The sequence below is a fragment of the Apodemus sylvaticus genome, chromosome 15 (genome assembly GCF_947179515.1).
Source record: "Apodemus sylvaticus chromosome 15, mApoSyl1.1, whole genome shotgun sequence".
Taxonomy (NCBI): domain Eukaryota; kingdom Metazoa; phylum Chordata; class Mammalia; order Rodentia; family Muridae; genus Apodemus; species Apodemus sylvaticus.
In genome coordinates, this window is record NC_067486.1 from 71,157,379 (window position 1) to 71,184,370 (window position 26,992).

General features: G+C 40.3%; 1 protein-coding gene across 2 annotated transcripts in view; it reads left to right on the forward strand.

Moving 5' to 3' along the window:
* The window catches only part of Atp13a5 (ATPase 13A5), a 136,438-nt gene that overhangs the window by 11,284 nt on the left and 98,162 nt on the right, over positions 1-26,992 (forward strand). For both annotated transcript variants that reach the window (XM_052158013.1, XM_052158014.1), the window contains exons 2-5: positions 22,515-22,688; positions 24,223-24,369; positions 24,581-24,651; positions 24,757-24,837. In XM_052158013.1, the coding sequence (XP_052013973.1) occupies positions 22,515-22,688; positions 24,223-24,369; positions 24,581-24,651; positions 24,757-24,837 (473 nt within the window). The remainder of the gene's footprint in view (positions 1-22,514; positions 22,689-24,222; positions 24,370-24,580; positions 24,652-24,756; positions 24,838-26,992) is intronic.

The following is a 26,992-nucleotide window of genomic DNA, read 5'->3' on the forward strand; positions in this document are numbered from 1 at the left end:
ACGGGGTTTGCTTTCCGGGCTGTCTTATTACTAGCTCACAGCATCTGCAGAAGATAGTCATTGATTATTCTCATTAGTGAAGGAGGAAAGGGAGACATCAGAACTGGCACAGTGGGTTTCTCGAAGTCATACATCTGGTTGATGGCTCATTTGAATTTGACTGTCCTGTGACATGTCCTCAGCCTTTACATGATATCAAAATGCTTCTGATGTGCTTTACAATTAGCTACATTTTTTTTTCACGTGAGAAGTGCAAATTTCAGTAATCATAAGCCCTAGTTGGAAAGCCCTAGATGGAGAAATGAACGGAAGAGCTTCCAGAGGCATTAGGGTATGTGTGAAGAACAGGGGCTCTTTCATGGCAGACCTGCACAGACACTTGACTCTGAAATGTGAGATTATGCAACAGCCTCTGTAGAAGCATCATGTGCCTATTTCACTGTCCCTTCTGAGGCAGGATTCTGTGTCCTGGACTTAGAGAATATAATAAGGGCTGAGGTCTATCTCCTGGCATTTATAGTTCAAAGTCAAAGTAGAGAATCAAAGAAATGTAGGAGTAGCAGTGTTTAGAGAGAAAACAAACCAACATCCAGTGGGAGATCTGGCATCTGGTCTCCTGGAATGTAGGTTGTTCCCACTGCCAGCCCTGAAACTGAGCCACCTTTCTTCTGCTGAAAACTCCTACCAAACCACCTGTTCACAATGAGTAGCTTTTGTATTCCTCACACCTCTACCCTCCTCCCAACCACTCCTCCCGGTATGTGCTACTGGTATTATCCAGAGTAGGGAGATGGAAAGAGACTTTAGGGACTCAGATCCTGAAATCCCATGGTAAACAGTGGCAAAGCTCAGTTTCTGCAAGAATAATGAATTGGGCATTCGCTCTTCCCATCCATTCCTGTATCTTCTCATTTCTATCACCCCTGCTTATTTTCCTCCCTCCCTTTTCTAAACCCTGTGTTTTAGTGGATGTTACTGCTGTTGTATGATACAAATATTTAGGGGAAAATGTGACTCTGTCTGGAGAAATACTCATTAACATGAAATTATATTCAAGATTAATTAGCATAAAGGAAACGTATTGTGATTAAGTTGTAATCCTAAAGCACTGGCAGGCCAAGTGAGAGCCTTTGAACAAAGCACTGCCACATAAATCAACAAGGCTTCCTCAAAGACCTCACATCTCTCACTGGACCTCATGTCCTTGGGAAAGCTGAGAAGTGATTTATAAAGGAATCTGAAGGTTTATGAAGCTCATTGGTCAAGGGGGGAAAAAAGCATCGCTTCTCTTCCTCTTTGCTAGGGAAAACACATCTTTCAGAATATTCCTCTATAAGCTCTTTCTTCCTTCCTTTTCTTTCTCTGCATTTTCTCTCTTCCTCCCTCCACCACAGTTGCCTCTCTCTCTCTCTCTCTCTCTCTCTCTCTCTCTCTCTCTCTCTCTCTCTCTCAGCCCTGTACTAGTGATTGAGCACAGGGCTTTACTTACTGGAGACTTATTCTGCCATTGAGTTCTCTCTCCACCTCTTTTGTGATTTTTATTTTGAGACAAGGGTCTCCTTGAGCTTCCCAGGTAACATTTGACTTCATTTTGTACCCCAGGTGGGCCTTGAGCTAGCAATCCTCCTGCCTCAGTCTCCCAAGTAGTGGGATGCCATTTTGCTAATACAATGTTTCCAGGTTTTAAAACAAAATTATGGTGTTGTTCTTAGTTAGAGTTTTATTGTTCTCTACAGGAACAATTGTTGTGAAGAGACCCCCACAACTACGTCAACTCTTATAAAGGAAAGCATTTTACTGAGTCTGGCTTATAGTTCAGAAGTTTAAGCATTATCGTCATGGCAGGAAGCATGGTGGCACGCAGGCAACATGGTGTTGGAGAGGGAGCTGAGAGTTCTACATCTAGGCAGAGAGCAGGAAGAGACACTGGGTCTGGCTTGAGCATCTGAAACATCAAAGTCCATCACCCATGATGCATTTCCTCTGACAAGGCCACACCTACTCCAACCAGGCAATGCCCCTAATACTACTATTCCCTATAAGCCTAAGGGGACCATTTTCCTTCAAATCACCACAGTACCTTTACTTATCTTGGAAGTTCTTTACCAGGGATGTGACTTTACCTCTATTTTCATGGATGTCAGATCCTTACCATATCATATCAGGGAGCAGCTACAGATATACCAGGTCACCAGTTCTTACTTTCCATTTTATTTATTTATTTATTTATTTATTTATTTATTTACTTACTTATTAGTTTGGAGACAGGGCCTCAGTATGCAGCCCTACTTGGAATGGACTCTGCTATGTAGTCCAGTCCACTCTAAACCTCACAGGACCTGCCTACTTCTGCCTCTGAAGAACTAGGATTAACGGCACGCACCACCAAGTCTAATCTTTTCATTAATCGCAGCTTTAAATTTGAGGTCCACTTTCCCTTTCTCAAATATTCCCATTAAAACCATTAAAGTTCTTCCATTTGCTTGGAACACAGTGTCTTATAAACAGAATCCACCCCACTCCACTTCTCTTTCGTTCCCTTTTTATCGGCAGGTATTAATACCATGATGTTAGTAAAGTATGATATTCATGCATACAGTTCAGCAGCTGCTGTCAATTACTCCTGCGTGTTCTCGAACTTTGTAGCAGAGTTGTATGCTGCTTACTCAACTTATTCAGTCTCTCGTCTGTAACTCATCCACATTCATAGAAGTAGTAGAGGTTGCTTCTTAAAAGTTTTAAAAGTTGTGGTATACCATTGGATGACAGTAGAGAATGTATTGTCTTTCTTCTGTTGATAGGACCTTCCTTGGCTTCCATGAACACATCTGGTCTGACTGCACGTGCTCTTTTTCTTTTTGTTGTTGTTCCTTTGTTTTGTGCTTGTTTGTTTTTGTGTTTTGTTTTATATTTTAAGACAGTCTCACTGTGTAGCTCTAGCTATCCTGTCTTACTATGTAGATCAGGCTAGCTTTGAACTCACGGAGATTCTTTTGCTTTTGCTTCCTGAATGCTGAGATCAAGAGTACACACCATCACACCTGGCTCAAAAAACTTTATAAAGCTGAATATGCTTTTATCTCTCTTGTACAAAACTCTTAACAGTTGAGTAGAATATTCATGTAATTTGCAACACTGCCTTTAAAATTGTTTATACCAATTCATACTTCTAGTGACTTTTAGTTGAATGCTTGTCTGATTCCTTCAGCTGTTCCCAATCTTTACCACCTTGATATAGTCAGTACTTTTAATTTTAGCTGATCTGTGGTCTGCAGCATCAGTGTGACTTCAGAGTAGATCCTCCACCATGGTTGTGTGAGTATTCTGACTTGTTTCTCTTCAGGATGGTCATGGCTGTATTGGCCTGTGACATATTATTGTGGCTTTAGTTCACTTTTTTTTTTTAAACAAAGTTCCAAGCTTCATTTTGAAGTCTGTGGATCAGTTTTAGACTTCTTGGAATCACCTATTTAAGATCCCCCATTTTCTACCTTAATTCTCCTTTATTGTTTTGTAATGATTCTGGGAATTCCAAATATAAATTCCCCTTTATATATAGGCTATATATAAATAGATAGATCTTATAAATGGCGAGTGTCTCTCTACTCCAGAGATCCTTTGATATACAGTTGCCTTTGGTCTCAATGTCATCAAATACATTTTTCTTGCTTTAAGAATTATTTGTCTACCAAAGTTCTCTTATTTCCTCTTTCAAGGGACTGGTTTCTTTTCACACTTAAGTAAAAGTAGACTTTTGTGTAGGACACAGAGATGAAGTAGAACCCTATTTCCCCCAGCATCCTTCCTTCAGTTCCAGCCCTGCTTAATACCTCAAGCCTCTGACTACAGTGGTTCCTTCTCTGGAAGGACATTTAATTGGGGCTGGTTTACACATTCGGAAGTTCAGTCCATTGTCATCATTGTAGGAAACATAACAACATGCAGGCAGACATAGTGCTGGAGGGGTGGAGCATTCTCCATCTTCATCAAAAGGAAGCCAGGAGCAGACTGACTCCCAGGCAGCTAGGAAGAGGGTCTCAAAACCCCCAAATGACACACTTCCTCCAACAAGACCACACCTACTTCACTAAGGCGGCACATATTACTAGTGTCACTTCGTGGGTCAAGCACATTCAAAGCACTGCAATGAGCCTTCCAAATTACTGTGGCTCTGTAGGAAGTTCCCAATTCTGCTGGCGCAAGTCCTCCATGCTTCTGTTTGGTTCTGAATTATTTTCTTGACTACTCTAGGTTCTTGGTGTTTCTACATCAATTTTAGAGTCATTTAATCAGTGTTTGCAAAAGCACTTGGTGAGCTGCTAAATGGGAGTGGAGTGTTGATGTCCCCGATTGATTTCTTGTGTCTTCCTTCCTATTCATTTAGCTCTCACTCTCTCAGCAGTGATGCACAGTTCTCAGTTTCAAGGCTTTGCACACTGTTTGTAGATTTAGTACAAGGCAATTGAATTTTTCTTTGTTCTATTATTTGTACTTAATTGACTTTCAACGTTCTACTAATACATACTGTTGTAGAAAGTATTTAATCCTGACCCAGGATTTCTGCCCTGCCTTAGATTCATGAGTTTGTGGATGAAAAGCACACAAAACCTTTATATCTACAATAAGCCTTAAGCAGGACAGGAGCTGGGCAGCTGCCTCTCTGCTATTAGAGCTTATATTCCCATCGACACCCTGACTTATTACTTATGTTTCATCTGAATTGCTCTGAACTCCAATCGGCCAGCTCACAGGCCCAGGTTCTCTTGACTCCTAACCCATGGTGGTTGCTCCTTCGCCTCTCTTGCACCTTCTTCTCCTTCAGGGTTCCTCTCCCACTCCACACCTGTGAATCCTCAACCCCACCTGTGTCTCTTCTGCCCAGCTATCAGCTGTTAGCATCTCTATCTACCAATCAGAAATAACTTGGGGGTAGGGCCACTCAGTGTTTTACATGTGGACTCTCATCTCTGGGGAAACCAGGCTTGGGGACCAATATCAGCATTAAAGACAAGAAGCATTAGGATAACCCACCACAGCATACAAACACAACTGGGTTTTCTATATTTACCTACCATCCTACAGCTTTAACAGATTGACTTATTTAGTCTATTAATAGTTACAATGTATAAATTTAAGCAAGTTGCCTGCTTGTAACCATATACATCTCTCTTTTTCTCTGTTTATTGTTCAAACCGTTTCATGCCCCCTCGCCCGAACATTAACATTGAAAAACTCATTGGCTCTCTATTCCTAAGACAAATAGCACTGAGTAATAATATGTTACCTTTTCATTATGCCACTGCATTGGTTATATAACGTATTTTATGATTAGTTTATATATAACGACTTAAATCATAACCTTTAACTTTGATTTCAACATGCTTATTCAAGTGTCAGGTAATTCTGATCTTGTTGTGACAAATTAGGAACATTTTTACATCTTCCATTTATGAAGAAGTTTATACAAAAGCAGTTTCACTTCAACCTTAAATATTTGAAAAGACTCATAAGTCATTTGGGCTCAAAGAACATTATAATTATAATTTATAGTTCTAAATTTGTTTTTTGTTTTAATTATAAATTAAATTCATACTTGCATTCCTCTTGAATTTATCATAAAATGCCTTACTGTCATGTTTCCTTTCTTAAATATCTACGTAGAAATATATTTTGTTTGCCATTAATATAGTCACTCAACTTTTCTTCACTAACATTTGCATGGTATGTTTTTTCTGTTCCTCTTTTAACTTTCTGGCTTATTTATATTTAAAGCATGTCTCTTAGAAACAGCATGAAGCATGCCTTTTGTTACCTAGCTTAACAGCTTGTTTTCATTCCTGGTATTAAGACCGTTTACATTTGATGTGATTTCTGATATAGTTGGGCTAAATTTTGTGCTGCTGCTATTTGGTTCCATTCATTCTGCATGTCTTCTATTTAACCTCGTATTATAGATGTCCCTAGGTTTCTGCATTGACACCATACACTGTATTTTTAATGGCGTCATTATAGACCATTGTTCTGATATTTCAAAACTCACCAAACCACTGGCTAACATTTCATTTCCCCCAATAGTTTTGCTATTACAGACAATGCTGCACTGAGCATCTTGCATCCATTATTTTTTCTTTTATGTATTATTTCATTAGGGCATCCTTCCAACTGAAGAATTATCGATTACAGGTAGAAACATCTTTATAATTCTCGATAGAATTTGTAACATTGCCTTCCCCAAGGAGTTGTCCCAATTTAAGAGGTTGTCATCAGTCTATGGCTTTAATAGCTTCATTGAAGTCTCTCTAAGCTTATATTTCCCCTGTTTAATAAAAGGAAGTTATACAGGAAGAAACAAGTAGGCAACAGAATTGTGATTATCAGTGTCTATGCTGTGTGAAAATAAACAGACCAAAAACGTGTTTATGAGTGAATTCTTTGCAGCTATGAGCTAAACTAAATTTCTAACCTTTTCTTCATCTGTTTGTCATACTCTTGGGCCTTGACACTGTTTGTAAGTAAATCGCTGTATACTCATCATGTAATATGTAAGCTAGCATACTTATGTTATTTGGGTCTAATAAAGCTATGATACACAGAGAAGACATGATACAAGAGTTATAGAGGCAGAAGAAGCCCAGGGAGAGGAAGACATCTTAGACTGTTCATCCAATAATGGAAATTGCATGTTTATGAATTAAATTAGAGCATCTTCACTAGTAATATCAAACTAGGACTGCATCATCCGGCAGTGTTCACCTTTCCCTATGTGAGTGGTGTAGCAGTCAAAGGTACTCTGTAGCTTACTCTCACTCTACAGATCTCACAAGCAGACACTGCCTTGGCTGATCACAGCAGTCCTGAACTCTGAGTCTTCCTCTTTGTTCCTCAGAAGATTTTGCTGGGATTTCCTGATGGTGAATGAGTTACCTGTGGTCACTTAGCCCACAATAAGCAGAGCAGTGACCCAAATGTACATCTTACTCATCTTACTTAATAAGCGTGGGTCATTTCTACTCTGTTTAAGGATTGCTTTCAACAACTTACAATCTACTACTACCTTATTAAGGGAAAACTAATATTTAAAAAAAGGTCATAACGAAGGTGAAGACTTTCCAAAGAATTAAACAAAGAGATTTGTTATATAATACATGATCTAAATTGGCCTCAAATTCACAAGGCTCTGTCATTAAAAAACACTATCGAATTGGAGTTTTATCTATCATCTATCTATCTATCTATCTATCTATCTATCTATCTCTCTATCTATCTACCTACCTATCTATCTATCTATCTATCCATCTCTAGTCCTAATATCACAGCTCTGTGATCTGGATGTGGGAATTTAGAGTCACTGGAAAATAAAAACAAAGAAAAATTTCCTCTTCAACCTAAAATCATTGGATAGTATACACACACCATGCATTTGCCAGGGTGTTAGTTTCAATTTCTGTGACAAGGTTTCTGAGGACTGCAGGAAGAAAGACTGATTTGGACTCCTTGTTTCAGATGTCTCATTCATGGTTGGCTGGTTCCCTCTCTTTTAAGCCTGTGACAAGGCAGGAACACAGTGCAAGATCAGGGCCAAGCTGCTCATTTCATGGTATCCAGGAAAGTCAGAGAATGACTACTTCCTTCTTCTCCCTCTCCTCCTTCCTTCTTCCCTTCCCTCTCCCTCCCCCTCCCCCATCTCTTAAAAGATACCTCATTCATTAGCACAATCTCTACTGACCCACTTTGTCCAACTGGGCTCCATTTTCCAACAGCCTGTTCAGTTAAGAACTCACCAATGGATTAATCAGTTGAGGGAGTTAATACATTCACGACCCAATCACCTCTCAGTAGTGGTACAGAGAGCAAAGTCCTAAACACATGAGCTCTCCCTATAGGGAGATACTTTACATTCTGAAGTTCAAAGTACTCTAAAAGTTGTCTTTGTTTTATATATATATTCAAATGTATGAAACAATGCTGTGAGCCCTCACTGAAGAGGGTAGAGACAAAAATTTGGTTGTAAACAACCAAAGCTATTTCTCCTGGAAACAAATCTCAAATTCATTTGATTTATGAATTGAAACATTAGCTAATCTATTATTAGAAGTAAAAACATCTCGGCATGTTATTCTTTTTTAATTTATTCTTCTTTCATATGGTACATTCTGACCACAGCTTGTACTGTAGTCAGAATGCAACACATCCTCTCCTCCTCTTCTCCCAGTCATCCCCCCCTCTCTCTCCCAGAACCACTGCTCCCTATTTTCCCTTTAGAAATGTGCAGACCTCCAAGGATATCAACCAAATAATTGCATATTGAGTTTCAATAAGACAGCGCATAGCACCTCCCCTCATAATGAAGCTGGACAAGGGAGCCCAGTAGGAGGGAAGATTTCCAAAAGCAGGTAAAACAGTCAGAGACCGCCCTTGCTGCCACTGTTAAGAGTTCCACAAGAAGACCATGTTACACAACCATAACATCATAATGTATATGCAAAGGGCCTCGGTCAGACTCATACAGGTCCTTAACTCTCAGTTCAGTCTCTGTGGACTCCTATGAGCCCAGGTTAGTTGATTCTGTGGGTTTTCTTGTGATGTCCTTGCCCACAGCTCCTAAAAACCTTCCTTCCCATCTTCTGTAGATTCCTTGAGCTCTGCTTAGTATTTGACTGTGAGTCTCTGCATCTGCTTCTATAGGATGCTGTATGAGGCTTCTGTGATGACTCATGGTAGGCTCTGGTCTTTGAGGTACAGCAGAGTATCATTAGGAATCATTTCATTGGATTTTTTTTTTGACTAGTTGTGTTTAGTTCTATCCTAAATCTCTGGGCTGTGTGGTCTCTGGTTCCTGGCCTTCCAGACCAGTGTCAAGTGGAATCCCTCTCATAGGGTGAGTATCAGGCTGAATTGATCATTGGGTGGCCACTCCCACAATTTCTGCTTCACATGCTGAGGCATGTCTTGCAGGCAGGACAAATTATAGGTAGAAACTTTTGTGGCTGGGTTGGTGTCCCAAGCTCTCCCCTGGAAATCTTGCTGGTCACAGAAGATGACCAGTTCAGGCTCCATATCTCCCTAGGAGATTTGGTTTTAAACAACCAAAGCTATTTCCCCTTGAAACAAATCTCAAATTCATTTGATTTATGAAACATTAGCTAATCTATTTTTAAAAGTACAAATATCTCAGCATGTTGTTCTTTTTTCTTTTTTAATTTATTCTTCTCTCATATGTTACATTCTGACCACAGTTTCCCCTAGGAGTCTTAGCTTACTAGGGTCACCTTTGCAGATTCCTGGAGTTTCCATTGTAACTCTTTAGCTCACCCCCAAATGTCCCCCAGTATGAGTTGAATCTCCCAGGACTCTCTTCCTCTCTCTTTCCCACACCTGATCCATTATGTTCTCCCCCAACCTGCCCCCAGTCCACCCACGGTATCTATTTTAATAAGTAAGTGCTCCAGCATATCTTATATATTGTGCAACACTGTGGATAAAGGTTTGTGGCTGGCTTGGTGTTTATGTTTCTTTTTTGAGAGCATGTGTTGTACCTTCCTGTACCAAAGGTGCTGGAACATAACGGTGAAGACTCTATGTAGGAACCTGCTCGACATCTTCATTTTCATAGTTTTGTAGGTGTTGTCTTCAGTGAAGGGGAGTTGCTGTGGGTTTGTGAAGAGCAACCTGTAGCCTTGGCAACAGCTTGGGGTGTTTAGGGATTCATGTGAGGTCCCTTTGGCCTGCAACTCAATTAGGTGTGAACACAATTTCAGTATTGGAAGCTTCATTTGGTGCCAGATGGCCACTTGGTACTTTGTTTCCTCCATTATTTGGCTATTTCATTTAGACTATCTTCATATAAGTATATATTTTAGGAAGTTTGTACTGTATTAGGTTTCCATACTACCCTTCAAGTGACCCTTAATTTTAGCTATTCCTCCCACAAACCCCTCTCCACTCTCTGCCCTGACTCAATGCTTCCATTCTTCCATTTTATCCTTCCCCTCCAAACCTATATATTCTATCTCCCTTTTCTTTTTTTGTATATATATATATTCTTTGTTTACATTTCAAATGCTTTCCCCTTTCCCAGTTCCCCCCTCCCCATATGACCTATAAGTCCTCTTCTCTCCATCCATTCTCCAGTCATACCCCTTCCCTTTTCTCTGTCCTGGTACTCCCCTACAATGCTGGATCAAGCCTTTCCAGGAACAGGGCCCTCTTCTTCCTTCTTCATGGGAGTCATTTGTTATGCTAATTGTGTCTTCAGTATTCAGAGCTTCTGGGCTAATTAATATCCACTTATCAATAATTGTATTCCATGTGTATTCTTTTGTGATTGGGTTACCTCGCTTAGGATGATATTTTCCAGTTCCAACCATTTGCCTAAAAAATTCATGAATTCACTGTTTTTAATTGCTGAGTTGTATTCCATTGTGTAAATATACCACATTTTCTGTATCCATTCTTCCACTGAGGGACATCTGGGTTCTTTCCAGCTTCTGGCTATTATAAATAAGGCTGCTATGAACATAGTGGAGCATGTGTCCTTATTGCATGCTGGGGAATCCTCTGGGTATATGCTCAGGAGAGGTATAGCAGGGTCCTCTGGAAGAGTCATGTCCAGTTTTCTAAGGAACCAGACTGATTTTCAGAGTGGTTGTACTATCTTACAATCCCACCAGCAGTAGAGGAGTGTTCCTCTTTCTCCACATCCTCACCAACAACCACTGTCTCCTGATTTTTTTTAACCTTAGCCATTCTGACTGGTGTGAGGTGAAATCTCAGGGTTCTTTTGATTTGCATTTCCCTAATGACTAATGATGTTGAGCATTTCTTAAGGTACTTCTCAGCCATCCGAATTTCTTCAGGTGAAAATTCTTTGTTTAGATCTGTACCCCATTTTTTAACAGGGTTATTTGGTTCCCTGGGGTCTAACTTCTTGAATTCTTTGTATATATTGGATATTAGCCCTCTATCGGATGTAGGGTTGGTGAAGATCTTTTCCCAGTTTGTTGGTTGCCGTTTTGTCCTTTTGACAGTGTCCTTTGCCTTACAGAAACTTTGTAATTTTATGAGATCCCATTTGTCAATTCTTGATCTTAGAGCATAAGCTATTGGTGTTCTGTTCAGGAACTTTACCCCTGTGCCCATGTCCTCAAGGGTCTTCCCCAGTTTCTTTTCTATTAGTTTCAGTGTGTCTGGTTTTATGTGTAGGTCCTTGATCCACTTGGAGTTGAGCTTAGTTCAAGGAGATAAGAATGGATCAATTCGAGCCTTCCGGTCGCCACCTCTGGATCAGGAGCAGCCTGGGACACGCGCCCCATCTCCAGATAGTGCAGAGGGCCAGCAGAGTACCTGGAGGCCAGCTGCAGGGAGGCAGCTTGCACTGGTGAATCCATCTGACCCAGCAGAGTGGATGATTCAGTTCTCGTCACCACCTCTGGGTCGGGAGCAGCCTGGGCCACGCGCCCCATCCCCAAGCAGTGCAGAGGGCCAGCAGTGCATCTGGAGGCCAGCTGTAGGGAGGCAGCTTGCACGGGTGAGTCCTGCATTGACAACAAGACCAACTAACACCAGTGAGATCTAGATGGCAAAAGGTAAACATAGGAATGTTAGTAACAGAAATCAAGGCAATATGGCGGCATCTGAACCGAATTTTCTGTTAATATCAAGTCCTGGATACCCCAACACACCAGGGAAACAAGATTTGGATTTAAAATTATTGGTCATGATGCTGTTACAAGAACACATGAAGGACATAAATAAATCTCTTAAAGAAATTCTGGAGAAAACTGATCAAAAGCTAGAAGCCCTTACAAGGGAAACACAAAAATCACTTAAAGAAATTCAGGAAAATATGGGTAAAAAGATAGTAGCCAATAAGGAGGAAATGCAAAAATCATTTAAAGAAATACAGGAGAACTTTGATCAACAGGCAGAAGTCATGAAAGAGGAAACACAAAAATCTCTTAAAGAATTACAGGAAAACACAAACACACAAGCTTTTTGCATTTTGCATTTTCTTTGACCGTTGAGTCCATGGTTTCTATGATATCTTCGGCATCTGAGATTGTTTCTTCTATCTCTTGTATTCTGTTGTTGATATTTGCATCTATGGCCCCTGATTTCTTCCCAAGGTTTTCTATCTCCAAAGTTGTTTCCCTTTGTGATTTCTTAGTTGTTTCTGCTTCTATTTTTAGATCCTGGATGGTTTTGCTCAGCTCCTTCACTTGCTTGTTTGTGTTTTCCTGTAATTCTTTAAGAGATTTTTGTGTTTCCTCTTTCATGACCTCAGCCTGTTGACCAAAGTTCTCCTGTATTTCTTTAAGTGATTTTTGTGTTTCCCTTGTAAGGGCTTTTAGCTTTTGATCCATTTTCTCCTGAATTTCTTTAAGAGATTTATTTATGTCCTTCATGTGTTCCTGTAACAGCAGTGATTTTAAATCCAAATCTTGTTTCCCTGGTGTGTTGGGGGTATCCAGGACTTGCTGTTAATGGAGAATTGGGTTCAGATGCTGCCATATTGCCTTGATTTCTGTTAGTGATGTTCCTACGTTTACCTTTTGCCATCTAGATCTCACTGGTGTTAGTTGGTCTTGTTGTCAATGCAGGACTCACCTGTGCAAGCTGCCTCCCTGTAGCCGGCCTCTGGATGCACTGCTGGCCCTCTGCACTGCTTGGGGATGGGGCATGTGGCCCAGGCTGATCCTGACCTAGAGGTGGCGACTAGAAGGCTCCCGCCAGAGGCCTCCGGACTGGATCCTCCACTCTGCCGGGATGGATTGACTCACTAGTGCAAGCTGGATGGACTCACTAGTGCAAGCTGGATGGACTCACTAGTGCAAGCTGCCTCCTTACAACTGGCCTCCGTGTGCACAGCTGGTCTTCTGCACTGCCTGGAAACAGGGCGCTGTGGCCCAAGCGGTTCTATCTCCCTTTTTTTTTATTAGATATTTCCATTTTCTAATGAGATATATCTGTTAAGGACAGTGATTCTTAACCCTTCTAATGCTGAGACCCTATAATATAGTTCTTTATGTTGTGACCCCCCCCAACCATATAATTATTTTGTTGCTACTTCATGACTATGATTTTTCTGTAAATGTAAACATCTGATATGCAACCCATTTGAAAAGGTTTCTTTACCTTCAAAGGGGTTCAGCCTACAGGTTGAGAACTGCTGCTCTATGCCTATCCTCTATGGTCTGTGGATTAGAGCTGGATTATCACTGACATGCACATATAAGCAAATATGTACCATATTCATCTTTCTGAGTCTGGGATACCTTGCTCAGGATGATATTTTTCCTTAGTTTCATACATTTACATGCATATTTCATGATGTCACTTTCTTAATGGACAAATGTGTCATTTTATAAATTTTCTTTAACCATTCTGTTTAGGGACATTTAAGCTGTTTCTAATTTCTGACAATTATGAATTAAGCAGTAATGACCATGACTGTGCAAATGTCTCTGTAATTAATAGGATGAAGCATCCTTCAGGTAAATTGCCCAAGAGTGGTATACCATCTTATGAGGAAACACCACACTGATTTTTGCACAGGTGTCTGGACAAGCCTGTACTCCCAGCCGCCATGGAAGGGTGCTCCTCTTACTCCAGATTCCCTCCAGAAAGAGCTGTCACTTGTTTTCTTGATCTTAGTCATTCTGACAGCTATAAAATGAAATCTCTAAGTAGTTAGGATTTACATATCAATGATGGCAAAGGATATTGAACATTTCCTCATGTGTTTCTCAGCCATTTGAGTTTTCTCTACTGATAATTTTTTGTTTAAATCTGTACTCCATTTTGAATTTGGTTATTTGTTTCCTTGATATCTATTTTCTTGAGTTCTTTATATATTTTGAATATTAGCCTTCTATTGGATGTATAGTTGGCGAAAATCTTTTCCCATTTTGTAGGTGGCTGCTTTGTCTGAATGACAGTCAATAAAGAAGCTTTGTAGTTTCATGAATAACCAACCAATAATGGATTTGACTTAGGTCCTATTCTCCAAGATTGAACTCAAACTGCTTGGGCAACCAAGAACCTATATGGATTTGAAGTAAAACCAAATGATACTGGTCTCAAAAAAGAAAAACCAACCTAGCGATAAAATGACTCCTAATGATATTCTACTACACTCATGTGCCTTGTTCGACCTTCACCAGAGAAGCTGTGCCGTGCAGCAGGTGGGAACTAGCATAGAGACCCAAAGCTGACATTCAGTAGAGAGTGAGAGCTCTCGGGACACTCAGACCTAAATGGGATGCATCCGTCAAAGCTTTCCCCTTAGAGTTCATGGAACCCTGTGGAAGAGGACGGGAGAAAGAGCATAAGAGCCAGGGTGAGGGACACCGAGGAACCACGATCCTCTAAATCAACCTTCCCAATGCTGGGGCACGTTAATACAGTTCCTCATGCTGTGGTGACACCCCCCACAACCATAAATTACTTTTATTGCTGCTTCATAACTCTAATTTTACTACTGTTATAAATTGTGATATAAATTTTTGTATTTTCTGATGGTCATAGGTAACCCCATGAAAGGGTCATTTGATCCTCAAAGGGGTGATAACCCACAGGGTGAAAACCACTGTGCTAAATCAGCATGAATCAAATGAGCAGAGCTCATATGAACTCACAGAGATTGGAGCAGCAAGCACAGGGCCTGCACAGGTCCGCATCAGGTCTTCTGAGTGTATATTATGGCTTTCCATTTAGTGCTTTGATGGGATCCCTGAATGTGCAAACAAGTTTGTGTCTGATTCTTGTGCCTTCTCTTGGACTCTTTTCTTTCTTTGGTTTGTCTTGTTCAACTTCGATGAGATAGTTTTTGTTTTATTTTGTTATATTTTTAAAAATGAATCAATGGAAAACTAGCCACTAGGGTAAAAGTTAACAACTGAATTATCACTTATAACTGCTGTGAGAGGGAAAATCAGTATTCTTCAATAGAATGACAATGGATACATCAACCACTCCCGAATAGGCCTCACATTCAGGAGTAGTAGACACACACACACACACACACACACACACACACACACACACACACACACATATATATATATATATATATACACACACATATATATGTCGATATATACATATATATACACACATAAATATGTTGATATATACATATATATATATATATACATATATATATATATTTGTCACTACTTTAAGATCCAGTCAAAGTATATTTAAATTAAACAATTTTAAATAATAAAACAGGACATTTAAAAACAAATAGGTCAAATTTGTCTTCTGCTAGCTTTACATGTTGGCAAGTATTCCACTAAATTTACATGTGCTTGTTTAGAAAACAATATATTTGTTCATATGTTCAGTCATATTCAGTTATTATTATAACCAATATGAATACAGATGAAACTGGATGTCTAAATCATGACTGTCACAAGCCTATCACTTTCTTTAATAAATTATTTAACCTTTTCCTTCATTAATTTATTTACTCATTTTATATCCTGATCGAAAGCCCTCAGAAAAGTTCACTTCCACCCCCTGCCGACATATTAATCTGCCCTGGAACATTAAGTTGAATCAGGACTGGGCTCCATTTTCATTCTCTTCCACTGAGGCCAGCTATGGCAGCCCAGATAGGGAAAATAGATCCAAAGGCAGGCAACAGAATCCTAGTCACAGACAGCCCCTGATCCAATTGTTAGGGGACCCACATAAAGACCAAACTATATATCTGCTTGACCCTTCCAGTTCCCTCAATCCTTCCCCATTTTCTTTCACAAGACTCCCTGTGAGTCTCTGCATCTGTTTCCATCAGCTGTTGGTTGAAGGTGACAATTATGCTAGGCTCCTGTCTGCAAACATACCAGTTTCATTAGTAGCATCAGGGATTGACTCTCTCCCATGGGATGGTCTCACATTGGGTCATCATTAGTTGGTCATTCCTTCAATCTCTGCTTCATCTTTATCTCTGAATATCTTGTAGGCAGGGAAAATTTGGGGTCAAAGGTTTGTGGGTGGCTAGGTGTCCCCCTCCCTTTACTTGAAGTCCTACAGGAGGTGGCCTCTTCAGACTCCATATCCCCCACTGCTGGGAGATCAGCTAGGATCACCCCATATCCTCCCAAGGGGCCTAGAATCCCAGATGTCCAGCTTCTCCCAGAGATGTCTCCCAACAGATTTCCCTTCTCTTAACAGCCCTCTCTCTCATCCCCACCTCTGCTCTCCTCATACATGATCCCCAGACCCTCTCTCAGCCAGCTTCCTCTCTCAATCCTCTTTCGGTGTTTAATTTATCTCCCTTTCTGAGTGAGATTCAAGTATCCTCCCTGGAACCCTCCTTGTCACTTAGTTTTTGTGAGGTCTGTGGATTGTAGCATTATCCTGTACCTTATGGCTAATATTCACTTATAAGTAAGTGCACACCATGCGTGTATTTCTGGGTCTGGGTTACCTCATTCAGGGTGATATTTTCTAGTTCTATTCATTTCCTTGCAATTGTTATGAAATCCTTGTTTTTAATAGCTAAGGAGTATTCTGTTGTGCAAATATCCATTCTTTGGTTGAGGGACATCTGGGTTGTTTCCAGTTTCTGGCTATTAAGAATCTTCTATGAACATAATTGAGCAATTTTCCTTGTGGTATGGTGGATCATCTTTTGGGTATAAGCCCAGGAGATGGATAGCTGGATCTTAATGTAGAACTATTCCCAGTTTTCTGAGAAACCGCCAGATTGATTTCCAATGTGGTTGTACAAGTTTGCGCTCTTCCAGCAGTGAAGAAGCTTCCACTTGCTTCACATCTGTATTAGTATGTGCTGTTACTTGAGTTTTTGTTATTAGTCATTCTGATTTGTGTAAGATGGAATCTCAGAGTTGTTTTGATTTGCATTTCTCTGATGACTAAAGATGTTGAACATTTCTTTATTTTTTTAATTAGATATATTCTTTATTTACATTTCAAATATTGTCCTCTTTCCTGGTTCTCTCCTCCCCCCAAAATCCCATAAGCCACATCCCCTCCCCCAATGCCCCCCCCCCCCCCCCCCCCCGCTTCCCTGTCCTGGTATTCCTCTACACTACGGAATCAAGTATTTCCAGGGCTAAGGGCCTCTCCTCCCTTTGGTGTCTAACAAGACCATCCTCTGCTGCCAATGTGTCTGGAGCCAAGGGTAACTCCATGTGTACTCTTTGGTTGATGGTTTTGTCCCTGGGAGCTCTGGGAGTACTGGGTGACTCATATTCCTCAAGTTCCTCCCGTGGGACTACAAACTCCGTCAGCTCCTTGGGTCCTTTTTCTAGTTCCCCCATTGGGGACCCTGTGCTCAGTCCAATGGCTGACTGAGAGTATCTGCCTCTGTATTTGTCATGCACTAGCAGAGTCTCCCAGGTGACAGCTATATCCAGCTCCAGTCATCCAGCACTTGTGGACACCCACAATAGTGCCTGGGTTTTTTAACTGTATACAGGATGCATCCCCTGGGTAAGATAGTCTCTGCATGTCTTTCCCTCAGAATCTTTCCCAAAGACTCCTTTTGTCCTTGTATCTCCTTCTGTGGTTATTTTTTCCCCCATTCTACAAAGGACTCAAGGATCCATACTTTGTTCTTCCTCCTTCTTGGGCATCATTTGATATGTGAATTGTGTCTTGTGTATTCCAAGCTTCTAGGCTAATATCCACTTATCAGTGAGTGCATACCATGAGTGTTCTTTTGTGATTGGGTTACCTCACTCCGGATGATATTCTCCAGTTCCATCCATTTGTCTAAGAATTTCATGAATTCATTGTTTTTAATGGCTAAATAGTACTCCATTGTGTATATATACCACATTTTCTGTATCCATCCTCCATTGAGGGACATCTTGGTTCTTTCCAGCTCCTGGCTATTATAAATAGGGCTGCTATGAACACAGTGGAGCATGTGTCCTTATTACATGCTGGAGAATCCTCTGAGTATATATGCTCAGGAGTGGTATAGCAGGGTCCTCCAGTAGTATTAGGTCCAGTTTTCGGAGGAAGTGCCAATCTGATTTGCAGAGTGGTTTTACCAGCTTGTAATCCCACCAGCAATGGAGGAGAGTGTTCCTCTTTCTCCACAACTTCTCCAACACCTGCTGTCTCCTGAGTTTATGTACTTCTTGGTCATTAGAGATTTCTTTGTTGAAAATTCTGTTTAGCTCTGTAATCCATTGTTTAATTGGGTTATTTGGTTTGTTAGTGTTTAATTTCTTGAGTTCTTTATGTATTTTGAATATTAGCCCTCTGTCAGATGTAAGGTTTGTAAAGATCTTTCCCAATCTGTAGATTACTGTTTTGTTCAATTGACAGTGCCCTTTGCCTTACAGAAACTTTTCAGTTTCATGAGTTTCCATTTATTAATTGTTGGTATTAGTGCCAAAGCTATTGGTGTTCTGCCTTTTGTATTCTGTTGGTGACAGAATACAATCTCTGACTCCTGATTTCTTTCCTAGATCTTCTATTTCCAGGGTTGTCTCCCTTTGTGATTTCTTTATTGTTTTTAGTTCCATTTTTAGATCTTGGATGGTTTTGTTCAACAGGTTTCTTCACCTGTTTGGTTGTGTTTTCTGTAATACTTTAAGGGATTTTTTTTTGTGTGTGTTTCCTCTTTGAGGGCTTCTACCTGTTTACCTGTGTTCTCCTGTATTTCTTGAAGGGAGTTATTTATGTCCTTCTTAAGGCCCTCTATCTTCATCATAAGATGTGATTTTAAATCAGAGTCTTACTTTTCTGTGTTGAGGTATCAAGGGTTTGTTGTGGTGGGAGAACTGTGTACTAATGATGCCAAGTAGCCTTAGTTTCTGTTGCTTATGTTGTTGCCCTTGACTCTCACCATCTGGCTATCTCTGGTGTTAGCTGTTCTTACTGTCTCTGACTGTGGCTTGTTCCTCCTGCAAGCCTGTGTTTCAGTACTCCTGGGAGACCAGATCTTTCTGGGAGGAATTTGGGTATGGAGAGCTGTGCACAGTGTCAGTTCTGGGGTGCAGAGGGAAACTAGAAGGTTCCTGTCCGTGACTGTTCCTTGGTTCCTGTGTCCTGATGGCTCTGGACAGGTCCCTCTGAAGCTAGGAATTTGAACAGAAGTGGTGTCTTACCTGTGCTCACTCCTGGCAGTATTTGTGTATAGAGAGCATGGCACAGGATCAGCTGTTTCTCTTATTTCTTTCACTGTCAGTTTACTGTTTGTATATAGGAGGGCTATTGAAATGTGTTTTGTTTGTTTGTTTGTTTAGTTAATTTTGTATCTAGACACTTTGCGGAAGGCATTTATCGCTTGTAGGAGTTCTCTGGTAGAGTTTCTGGGGTGATGTATGCATACTATCATATCATCTGTAAATATAGATACTTTGATTTCTTCCTTTCCAGTTTGTATCTATTCCCTTGATCTCCTTTAGGTTTAAAAGCTCTAGTTAAAAAGTCCTAGTACGATTTTGAATAGATAGAGTGGGCAGCATTGTCCCTGATTTTAGTGGAATTGCTTTCAGTTTCTCTCCATTTAATTTTATGTTACCTATTGGTTTATGTTGGCTATTATGTTGCTATATAGTGCCTTCATTATGATTAGGTATGTGCCTAGTGTCCCAGATCGACTTTCATCATGAACGGGCATTGGATTTTGTTAAAAGATTTTCCAGCATCTAATGAGATGATCATGTGCTTTTGTTTCTTTTAGTTTGTTTATATGGTGGATTACATTGATGTATTTTCATGTGTTGAACCATCCTTGCATCCCTGGGATAAGGCCTACTTGATCATGGTGGATGATGTTTTTGATGTGTTCTTGGTTTCAGTTTGTGAGTATTTTACTGAATATTTTTACATCAACATTCATGAGGAAAATTGGTCTGAAATTCTATTTCCTTATTGTCCTCATAGAATGAATTTGGCAATATTCATTCTGTTTATATTTTGTGGCATCGTTTAAGGAGTATTGGTATTAGCTCTGTAAAAGTTTGGTAAAGTTTTGCATTAAAACTATCTGGCCCTGGACTTCTTCTGTTAGGAGACTTTTGATGACTACATATACTTTCATAAAGGATATAGGACTATTTAGATTATTTACCTGATCTTGATTTAACTTTGGTAAGTGAAATTTGTCAAGTTAATCCTTCATTTATTTAGATTTTCCAATTTCATGGAGTACAGACTTGAGGCCCTCTATCAGCATCACGAGATACGGTTTTAAATCCAACTCTTGCTTTTCCGATGTGTTGGGGTATCTCGGACTTGCTGTGGTGGGAGAACTGGGTTCTGATGTTGCCATATGGCCTTGGTTTCTGTTTGTAGGGTTCTTGTGCTTCCCATTTGCCATCTGCTGCTAGTTGGTATTCTTGTCCCTGGCTGGAGTTTGTTCCTCCTGTGGGCCTGTAAGCCTGTGTCCTTACTTCTCTGAGCTCAAAAGTGAAAGCCCTGCTGGGAAATCTCTCTATCCTGGTGGGGTATGCACAGAAGACTGTGGAGTTTCCAGGCTCCCTGGTGCAAATGGTGGTGGGTAGAAGACTTCTGTCCCAACTGCTCCACTGATCTTAGGCCCTGTGTGCTCCTAACTAGGTCCCCTCTAGAGAGAAGGTAGATATCTCACCTCTGCACTCAAAAGTGAAAGCCTACTGGGAGATCACTCCCTCCTGGCTGTCTGTGCACAGAAGGCTGTGGAGTTTCCAGGCTCCCTAGTGCAAATGGTGGCAGGAAGACTTCCATCCCATCTGCTCCCATCTTATGCTATTTTTATGTTGTTGTTGTTGGTGGTGGTGGTGTGTGTGTGTGTGTGTGTGCTCCTTTCTTTTGGTTTTGATGATATGGGATTATTTATTTCCTGTGTTTTCTTGGGTGTGATTAACCTCCTCAGGCTCGAGTTTTTCTTTTAAAATATTTAGTTGGGCTGGATTTGTGGATAAACACTGTTTAAAATTAGTTTTGTATTAGAAGATCTTGTTTTCTCTGTCTATGGTGATTCAAAGGTTTGCTGGGTATAGTAATCTGGACTGGCATTTGTGGTCTCTTAGAGACTGAAAGACATCTGCCCAGACCCTTCTGATTTTTAGAGTCTCTGTTGAGAAGTCAGTTATAATTCTGATAGCTCTGTCTTTATATATTACTTGACCTCTTTCACTTTCAGTTTCTAATACATGTTCTTTGTTATGTATATTTAGTATTTTGCTTATTACGTAGCAGGAGGGTTTTGTTCAACCTACTTGGCAGGACATGCCACTTTCTTCTATTCCTATTATTCTTAGTTTAGGTCTTTTCATAGTGTACAGGTTTCCTGGATGTTCTGTGTCAGCATCTTTTTTAGATTTACCATTTTCTTTGACTGATTTATCAATTTCTTCTATCGTATCTTTTATGCCTGAACTTTTCTTTTCCATCTCTTGTATTCTGTTAGCGATGCTTGCATCTTTTCTTCCCTAGGTTTTCTACCTCCAACATTCCCTCAGTTTATGGTTTTGTTTTCTGTATTGCTTCTATTTTGGTTTTCAGATCTTGAACAGTTTTATTCGTTTTCTTCACCTGCTTGTGGTTTCCTGTATTTCTTTAAGGGATTTATTTATTAATTTCCTCTTTAAGAACCTTTAACATCTTTTTTGGATTGGATTTAATATAATTTTCTTATTCTTTGGTTGTGTTAGGATGTCCAGGTCTTGCAATAATAGAAAAGGTGTTTTCTGGAGGTGCCATATTGCCCTGGTGCTTGTTGATGATGTTCTTATTATATGTAAGTACACTGTAGCTGTCTTCAGACACACCAAAAGAGGGTGTCAAATCCTATTACAGGTGGGTGTGAGCCACCATGAGGTTGCTGGGATTTGAACTCAGGACCTTCAGAAGAGCAGACAGCGCTCTTACTGGCTGAGCCATCTCTCCAGCCCCATTGATTCTGTTCTTATGCTGGCCTTTAGCCATATGGTTGTTCCTGGATTTTTCTGCTGTAGAAGGTTTTGGGAAGGCAAGTCAAGCCTGAATGTTCCTGATGCAACTGGCCTTGGGTGGGCAGCCTCAAGCTGGACAGTGGAACTCAGGTTGGGCAATGCACATCACAGGGGATATGGGCATGCCCCAAGGGATTAGGTGGGGGCAGGAAGGGGTCTAACTTAGATGTTACTGGTGCTGCCTGCCTGGTGAAGGTGGGTAGAGTCATGGTCAGACAATGGCATTTAGGGAACAGTTTGGAGCTCAGGGCATCTGGGTGTTCCTCCAACATTGTTTTAATACCTAAAGAAAATAAATCTGCTTTAAAACATAAGGCATGTTACACACACTTGAGGTACCTCTTGGAATGGCATAGAAGCAGGTAGAGATTCCTTTTTCATCCCATCTAATGTGTAATTTTACATGTCAGAGAGTTAGGAAGTGTTGTGCTTCTCTGTCCTTTTATATATTAGCTGTCAGTTGCAGTCAACTCAATTCTATCAACTGATGTTCTCAACCAATAGCCCTGCATCTAATGCATATAGTCTATGAAGCAAAATGATACTTTCATAAATACTGAAACATAAAATGTTCTACTTATTATGCAGGAGGTGTTTGGTTACCATACCCAGAATCTACGGAGAGCCCTGTGCCTTGTCACAGCTATCCTGACTCTTGGAGCAGTTCAGCTGATATTCTACTGGAGGCCTGAGTGGTGGGTGTGGACCAGTTGCATCCCATGTCCCTTGCAAGAAGCAGACACAGTTTTGCTGAGGACAACGGTGCGTAACTTTCTCTTGTTCATTTTAAATGCCATTATCATTACAGAAAGAGAGATACTGTGTATTCTCACTTACACGAGGAAGATATGAAGTTGGCATTATAGAATCGTGATTACTAATTCTAGGAGCCTGAGAAGTGGAAGGAGAGATAGAGGGAAATGATTAGTAGGTACAAGGTTATAGTTGAATAGGGGAATACCTTTTAATATTTTACTGCATGATAGGGTAACATGGCTGACAGAAAAATTTAAAAAATAGATAGTGGTCGGCTTTGAGTGTTTCTAAGACAAAGAAATGTTAAATTTCTAAATTAGTTAAGAGGCCTAGTACCCTGAACTGATCATTCAGAACATACACATTACTGTGTGTTTCTGGGGAGACATGAACAATTGCCTATTCATTGACAACAGGCCAAAGAAATGATTTCACCCAAGTCTAGAATATATATGCCACACACATATAACATATGCAATATGTGTGTGTGTGTGTGTGTGTGTGTGTGTATGTGTGTGTGTGTGTGTATGTATAGCACAGGATTGTGGGTGACAGGTCACAGGCAGTTGTAACACTGAAGAGCACACCCCATTCCTAGAACTCCTTTCTTTATCTGCAAAGTGATTAAACAGGAGGTCAGAGGTCAGAGAGCCTTTCCTTTCAGGAAATTGTTACTGCCTTTATAACCAGTGGGAGACCTCTTGGGATTCTTGTTTTAGGAACTTGTTCAGACTTGTGAGTTTTGTTTATTTTCTGAATCTTCAAGGAGGGAATATTTCAGTTCAGAGGAAATAACTACACAAGATCAATAAATATATGCAAGTACTATATCTCAAATAAAAATTGAAATATAAGTTTTAAAGAAAATTGTCTTTTATTCTGCATCTGTGATCCTGCAATGTTCTGGAGGGATGATCTCATCCATTCAAGCAGTTTACCTAGACCAGAACAAAAGGAGGAAAACTATCTCTTCAAGCCACACATTATCTCTTGTCTAGCCCAAGAATGCTGATGCTTCACTTCAGCCTGCAGGAATGTCTGGCATTTCAAGCTGATGAACATTGCTTTCTGCCATTACATGGGGCAGTGGTGGTCATTGTTACAACTCTCAGAGACCACACAACATGAGAACACTCAATTTTCAAAAATGCGTGCCTTGGAGTATTCTAGACAATTTAAGCTTGTAGATATTATTAAAAATAGGTAGAGCCTGCCGTGACGGTGCACAGTTATAATCCCAACCCTTGGGAAGCAGAGGCAGGTTAACCAAGAGAGTGAGGCCAGTCTAGAGCACACAAAAAATCCCTGTCTCAAAAAATTAAATAATAAAAAGGAAATAGAGTCATCTAAGAAAGCTTCTAGACATAATGCTTTCCTATAAAATATGTCCAGTATTTTTGAACACATCAGAAGCCTCTGGAAACAAAAATGCTGACTCTATTTCCAGAGTTTCTGACTCTGTAGAGTCTCCTAGAGTCAGGCTAGGAATTAGCATTTGGAGCGCGGTCTGAGATTGTCTTCTTTTTGTTGACTTTTCAAGGATGAATTTCGAAGATATATGAGGAAAAAGGTCTTCTGCCTCCACTTATCCACACTGAAGTTCCCTATAAGCAAGAACCCAGAGGAACCTCTGGTAGCTGACCACCACTCAGTCATAAACCAAGCTGTAAAGAAGCCAGAACTAAAAGTAAGAGGTCTTAAGTGTGGGAAGGACATTTTGGTACATTAGTGGAGACAAAGCAGAGCGTGTGTTTATTGGTTCAAGTTTTGAATGTAACATTTTCGGGCTGGAATGATACTGAGACGTAACACCCACATGAGAACCTACACTGAAGAATTCCCCTTTGCTTGGCTTTCCTCTGTGAATGATGCCTGTTCCTTCCTCTTTGTGGTTGCAGCTACGTTGCATCCAAGTGCAGAAAATCAGGTACGTGTGGGATTTCTTGAAGAAGCGATTTCAGAAAGTTGGGTAAGTATAGATTTTCCTCACTATTACCTCAGGACACACCCGAAGAACCCTGGCTCATTGGATGCTGTAAACTGAAGTATTGTTCCTATCCTAACCACATCCTAGGCTGCTGGAAGACAGTAACTCCTGTTTTGACATCCACCATACATTTGGATTGGGTCTGACCAGTGAAGAGCAAGAGGTCAGGTAGGATGATTGATGCTTTCTAAGCCTAACCCTGCCGGCCTAAAGTATCAAATGGATCCTCAATGGTATGTTTCTGGCAAAACACTTTGCCAGCTTGATGCCATTTGCTGGCATCATAAAGACCTTCTAAATTCTCTTCTTAGGCAAACTTAGTAAAAAGACACCAAAAGAGCAAAGGAGTAGAATAAAATGGGACCTTTTATCTAGGCTTAAAGAATAGGCATTATGATAATCTAGAGTCAATTCATAAACATTGGATTCTTAATCCTCCCAAATTGATTGAGAACCGAAAGAACAACATTCAGATCATGCTTTACTGTGAACAAATAGCAATGGAGATGAACATTTTGCTGTTTACTTGTCTAAGTCACCCAATCTTGCTTGTACAAGGCCCAGAATGGCCCCAGACTCATGGCAGGAGCCCAATAGAGATTTGCAGAAGAAACAAATAAATGATGTTATTCACTAACTTATTATCTGTGTGTCTCTGATATGCCTGGTACTTTTCAAGAGACTAGTGATTTAAAGAGAAAGTCATAGTCATTCAGGTGGAAAAGGGAAAGGAGGGAGGAACAGAGGCAGAGAAGGAGGGAGAGGAGTAAAAACCACAGGGCTGGTGTTTGTAGGCTGCCAGACATTAGAAGATGCTCATTCAGTTTACTAACCAAAGGGAAAATATTCCTGCTTCCTCCAACTCTTGTTTGAAATGGGTGATTCAGCTAAGTCCTTCTGATAATCATAACAATCCACTCAGTTTCTTAGACACATTTAGAGACATTATTTACATCAACAAGAAATGTCAATTGTCAAACCACTAAGAACTGTGATGAATTTTTGTCCTAGGGCTCTACCCTCACAGCTCAGAGAGTTCTGTAGGAATAAGATAGTCCATATGAAACAAAGAACTCTGGAATTCTAGCAAGTTCTTCACACTATTTTCTTCATTACATTATAAATGTTTTTACTTTACATGCATAAGTGCTACAAAGCTTGTGTAGAGTTCATATGACAGTTTTAAGGAGGTTGTTCTGTCCTTCCATCACATAGTTGGGATCAGGTTAGCAGTTTTGGCAGCACATGTCTAAATTTACTGTACCATCTTGCTGGTTTGCCTAGACTATATAGAGTCTAAGAAGCCTGAAGTGTTGGTTTCAGTCCTTTCTCTGTGGAAATACTATGAAAAATGAAGCAGCTATTGATATCAGAACAATACTGCAAAAAAGTCTTAGAAATTGTACTATTACATGAGATTTCAGCTGAATGATGTATTGAAATACAGAAACTTTTCAAAGTCATTAAAATGAAACTCGTTTCATAATACTTAATGTAAGATGTTTGGAGGATTGATCTAGAATGTTTAAGAGCTTTCAGTGATGGATGTAGAGACATTCTGCACAAGAAATAATTTTCACAGCAAAGACTCCCCATCGGTGTAGCTAGCACACATTTGTCCTTATTTATCAAGTGCCAAGCTTTAATAAACATCATCCATAATTAAATTTAAATCTGGTCTACACAATAAAGCACTTGACAATCTAATAAGCAAGACAGAGTACAGTATCCCAAATATGAAGAATAGAGAAATAATATCATAAGCAGAGACATATTTTATGTTGTAGGCATTCCAGAGTGAAGGACAGATAGAGCCGGTGGATGTCACACATTTCCCCTTCATTTCTTAGAGTGAGGTGGGGGCCTTTCTAGGGAAATTACAAGCGACTGATTGATTGGAGGGCATGTGAATTCAATAACTGACACTTAGCTTTTCCTTCATTAAAAAACCAAGAGCTCACTGCAAGAGAAGGAAGGAGGACTTGGGAAAGTCTGACAAGATGACATGATATAGAATCTAAATGCACACTTCTCCGTGGGATTCCTGGCAGTTGGGCAGAGAGAAGACCCAGGATGTCCATAGGTCTCACTTGTTGGCAGCAAAAACTTATCAGGCCACCAGGGGGGTGGATTTCACCCAGGAGAGAAGTGGCCAGAAGGCATCACAAAATGAATAAGTGAATTGTCTCAGGGGTTGGCTTGCTCTGATCCTAACCTCTCTAGGCTAAACTCAGCTTTGCATAATCACAGCCATTCTGGACAGGTTCCCTGACAGATCCTATTAAAAAACAGCACACCTACCTGATGTCCACTAGCCTTTCTA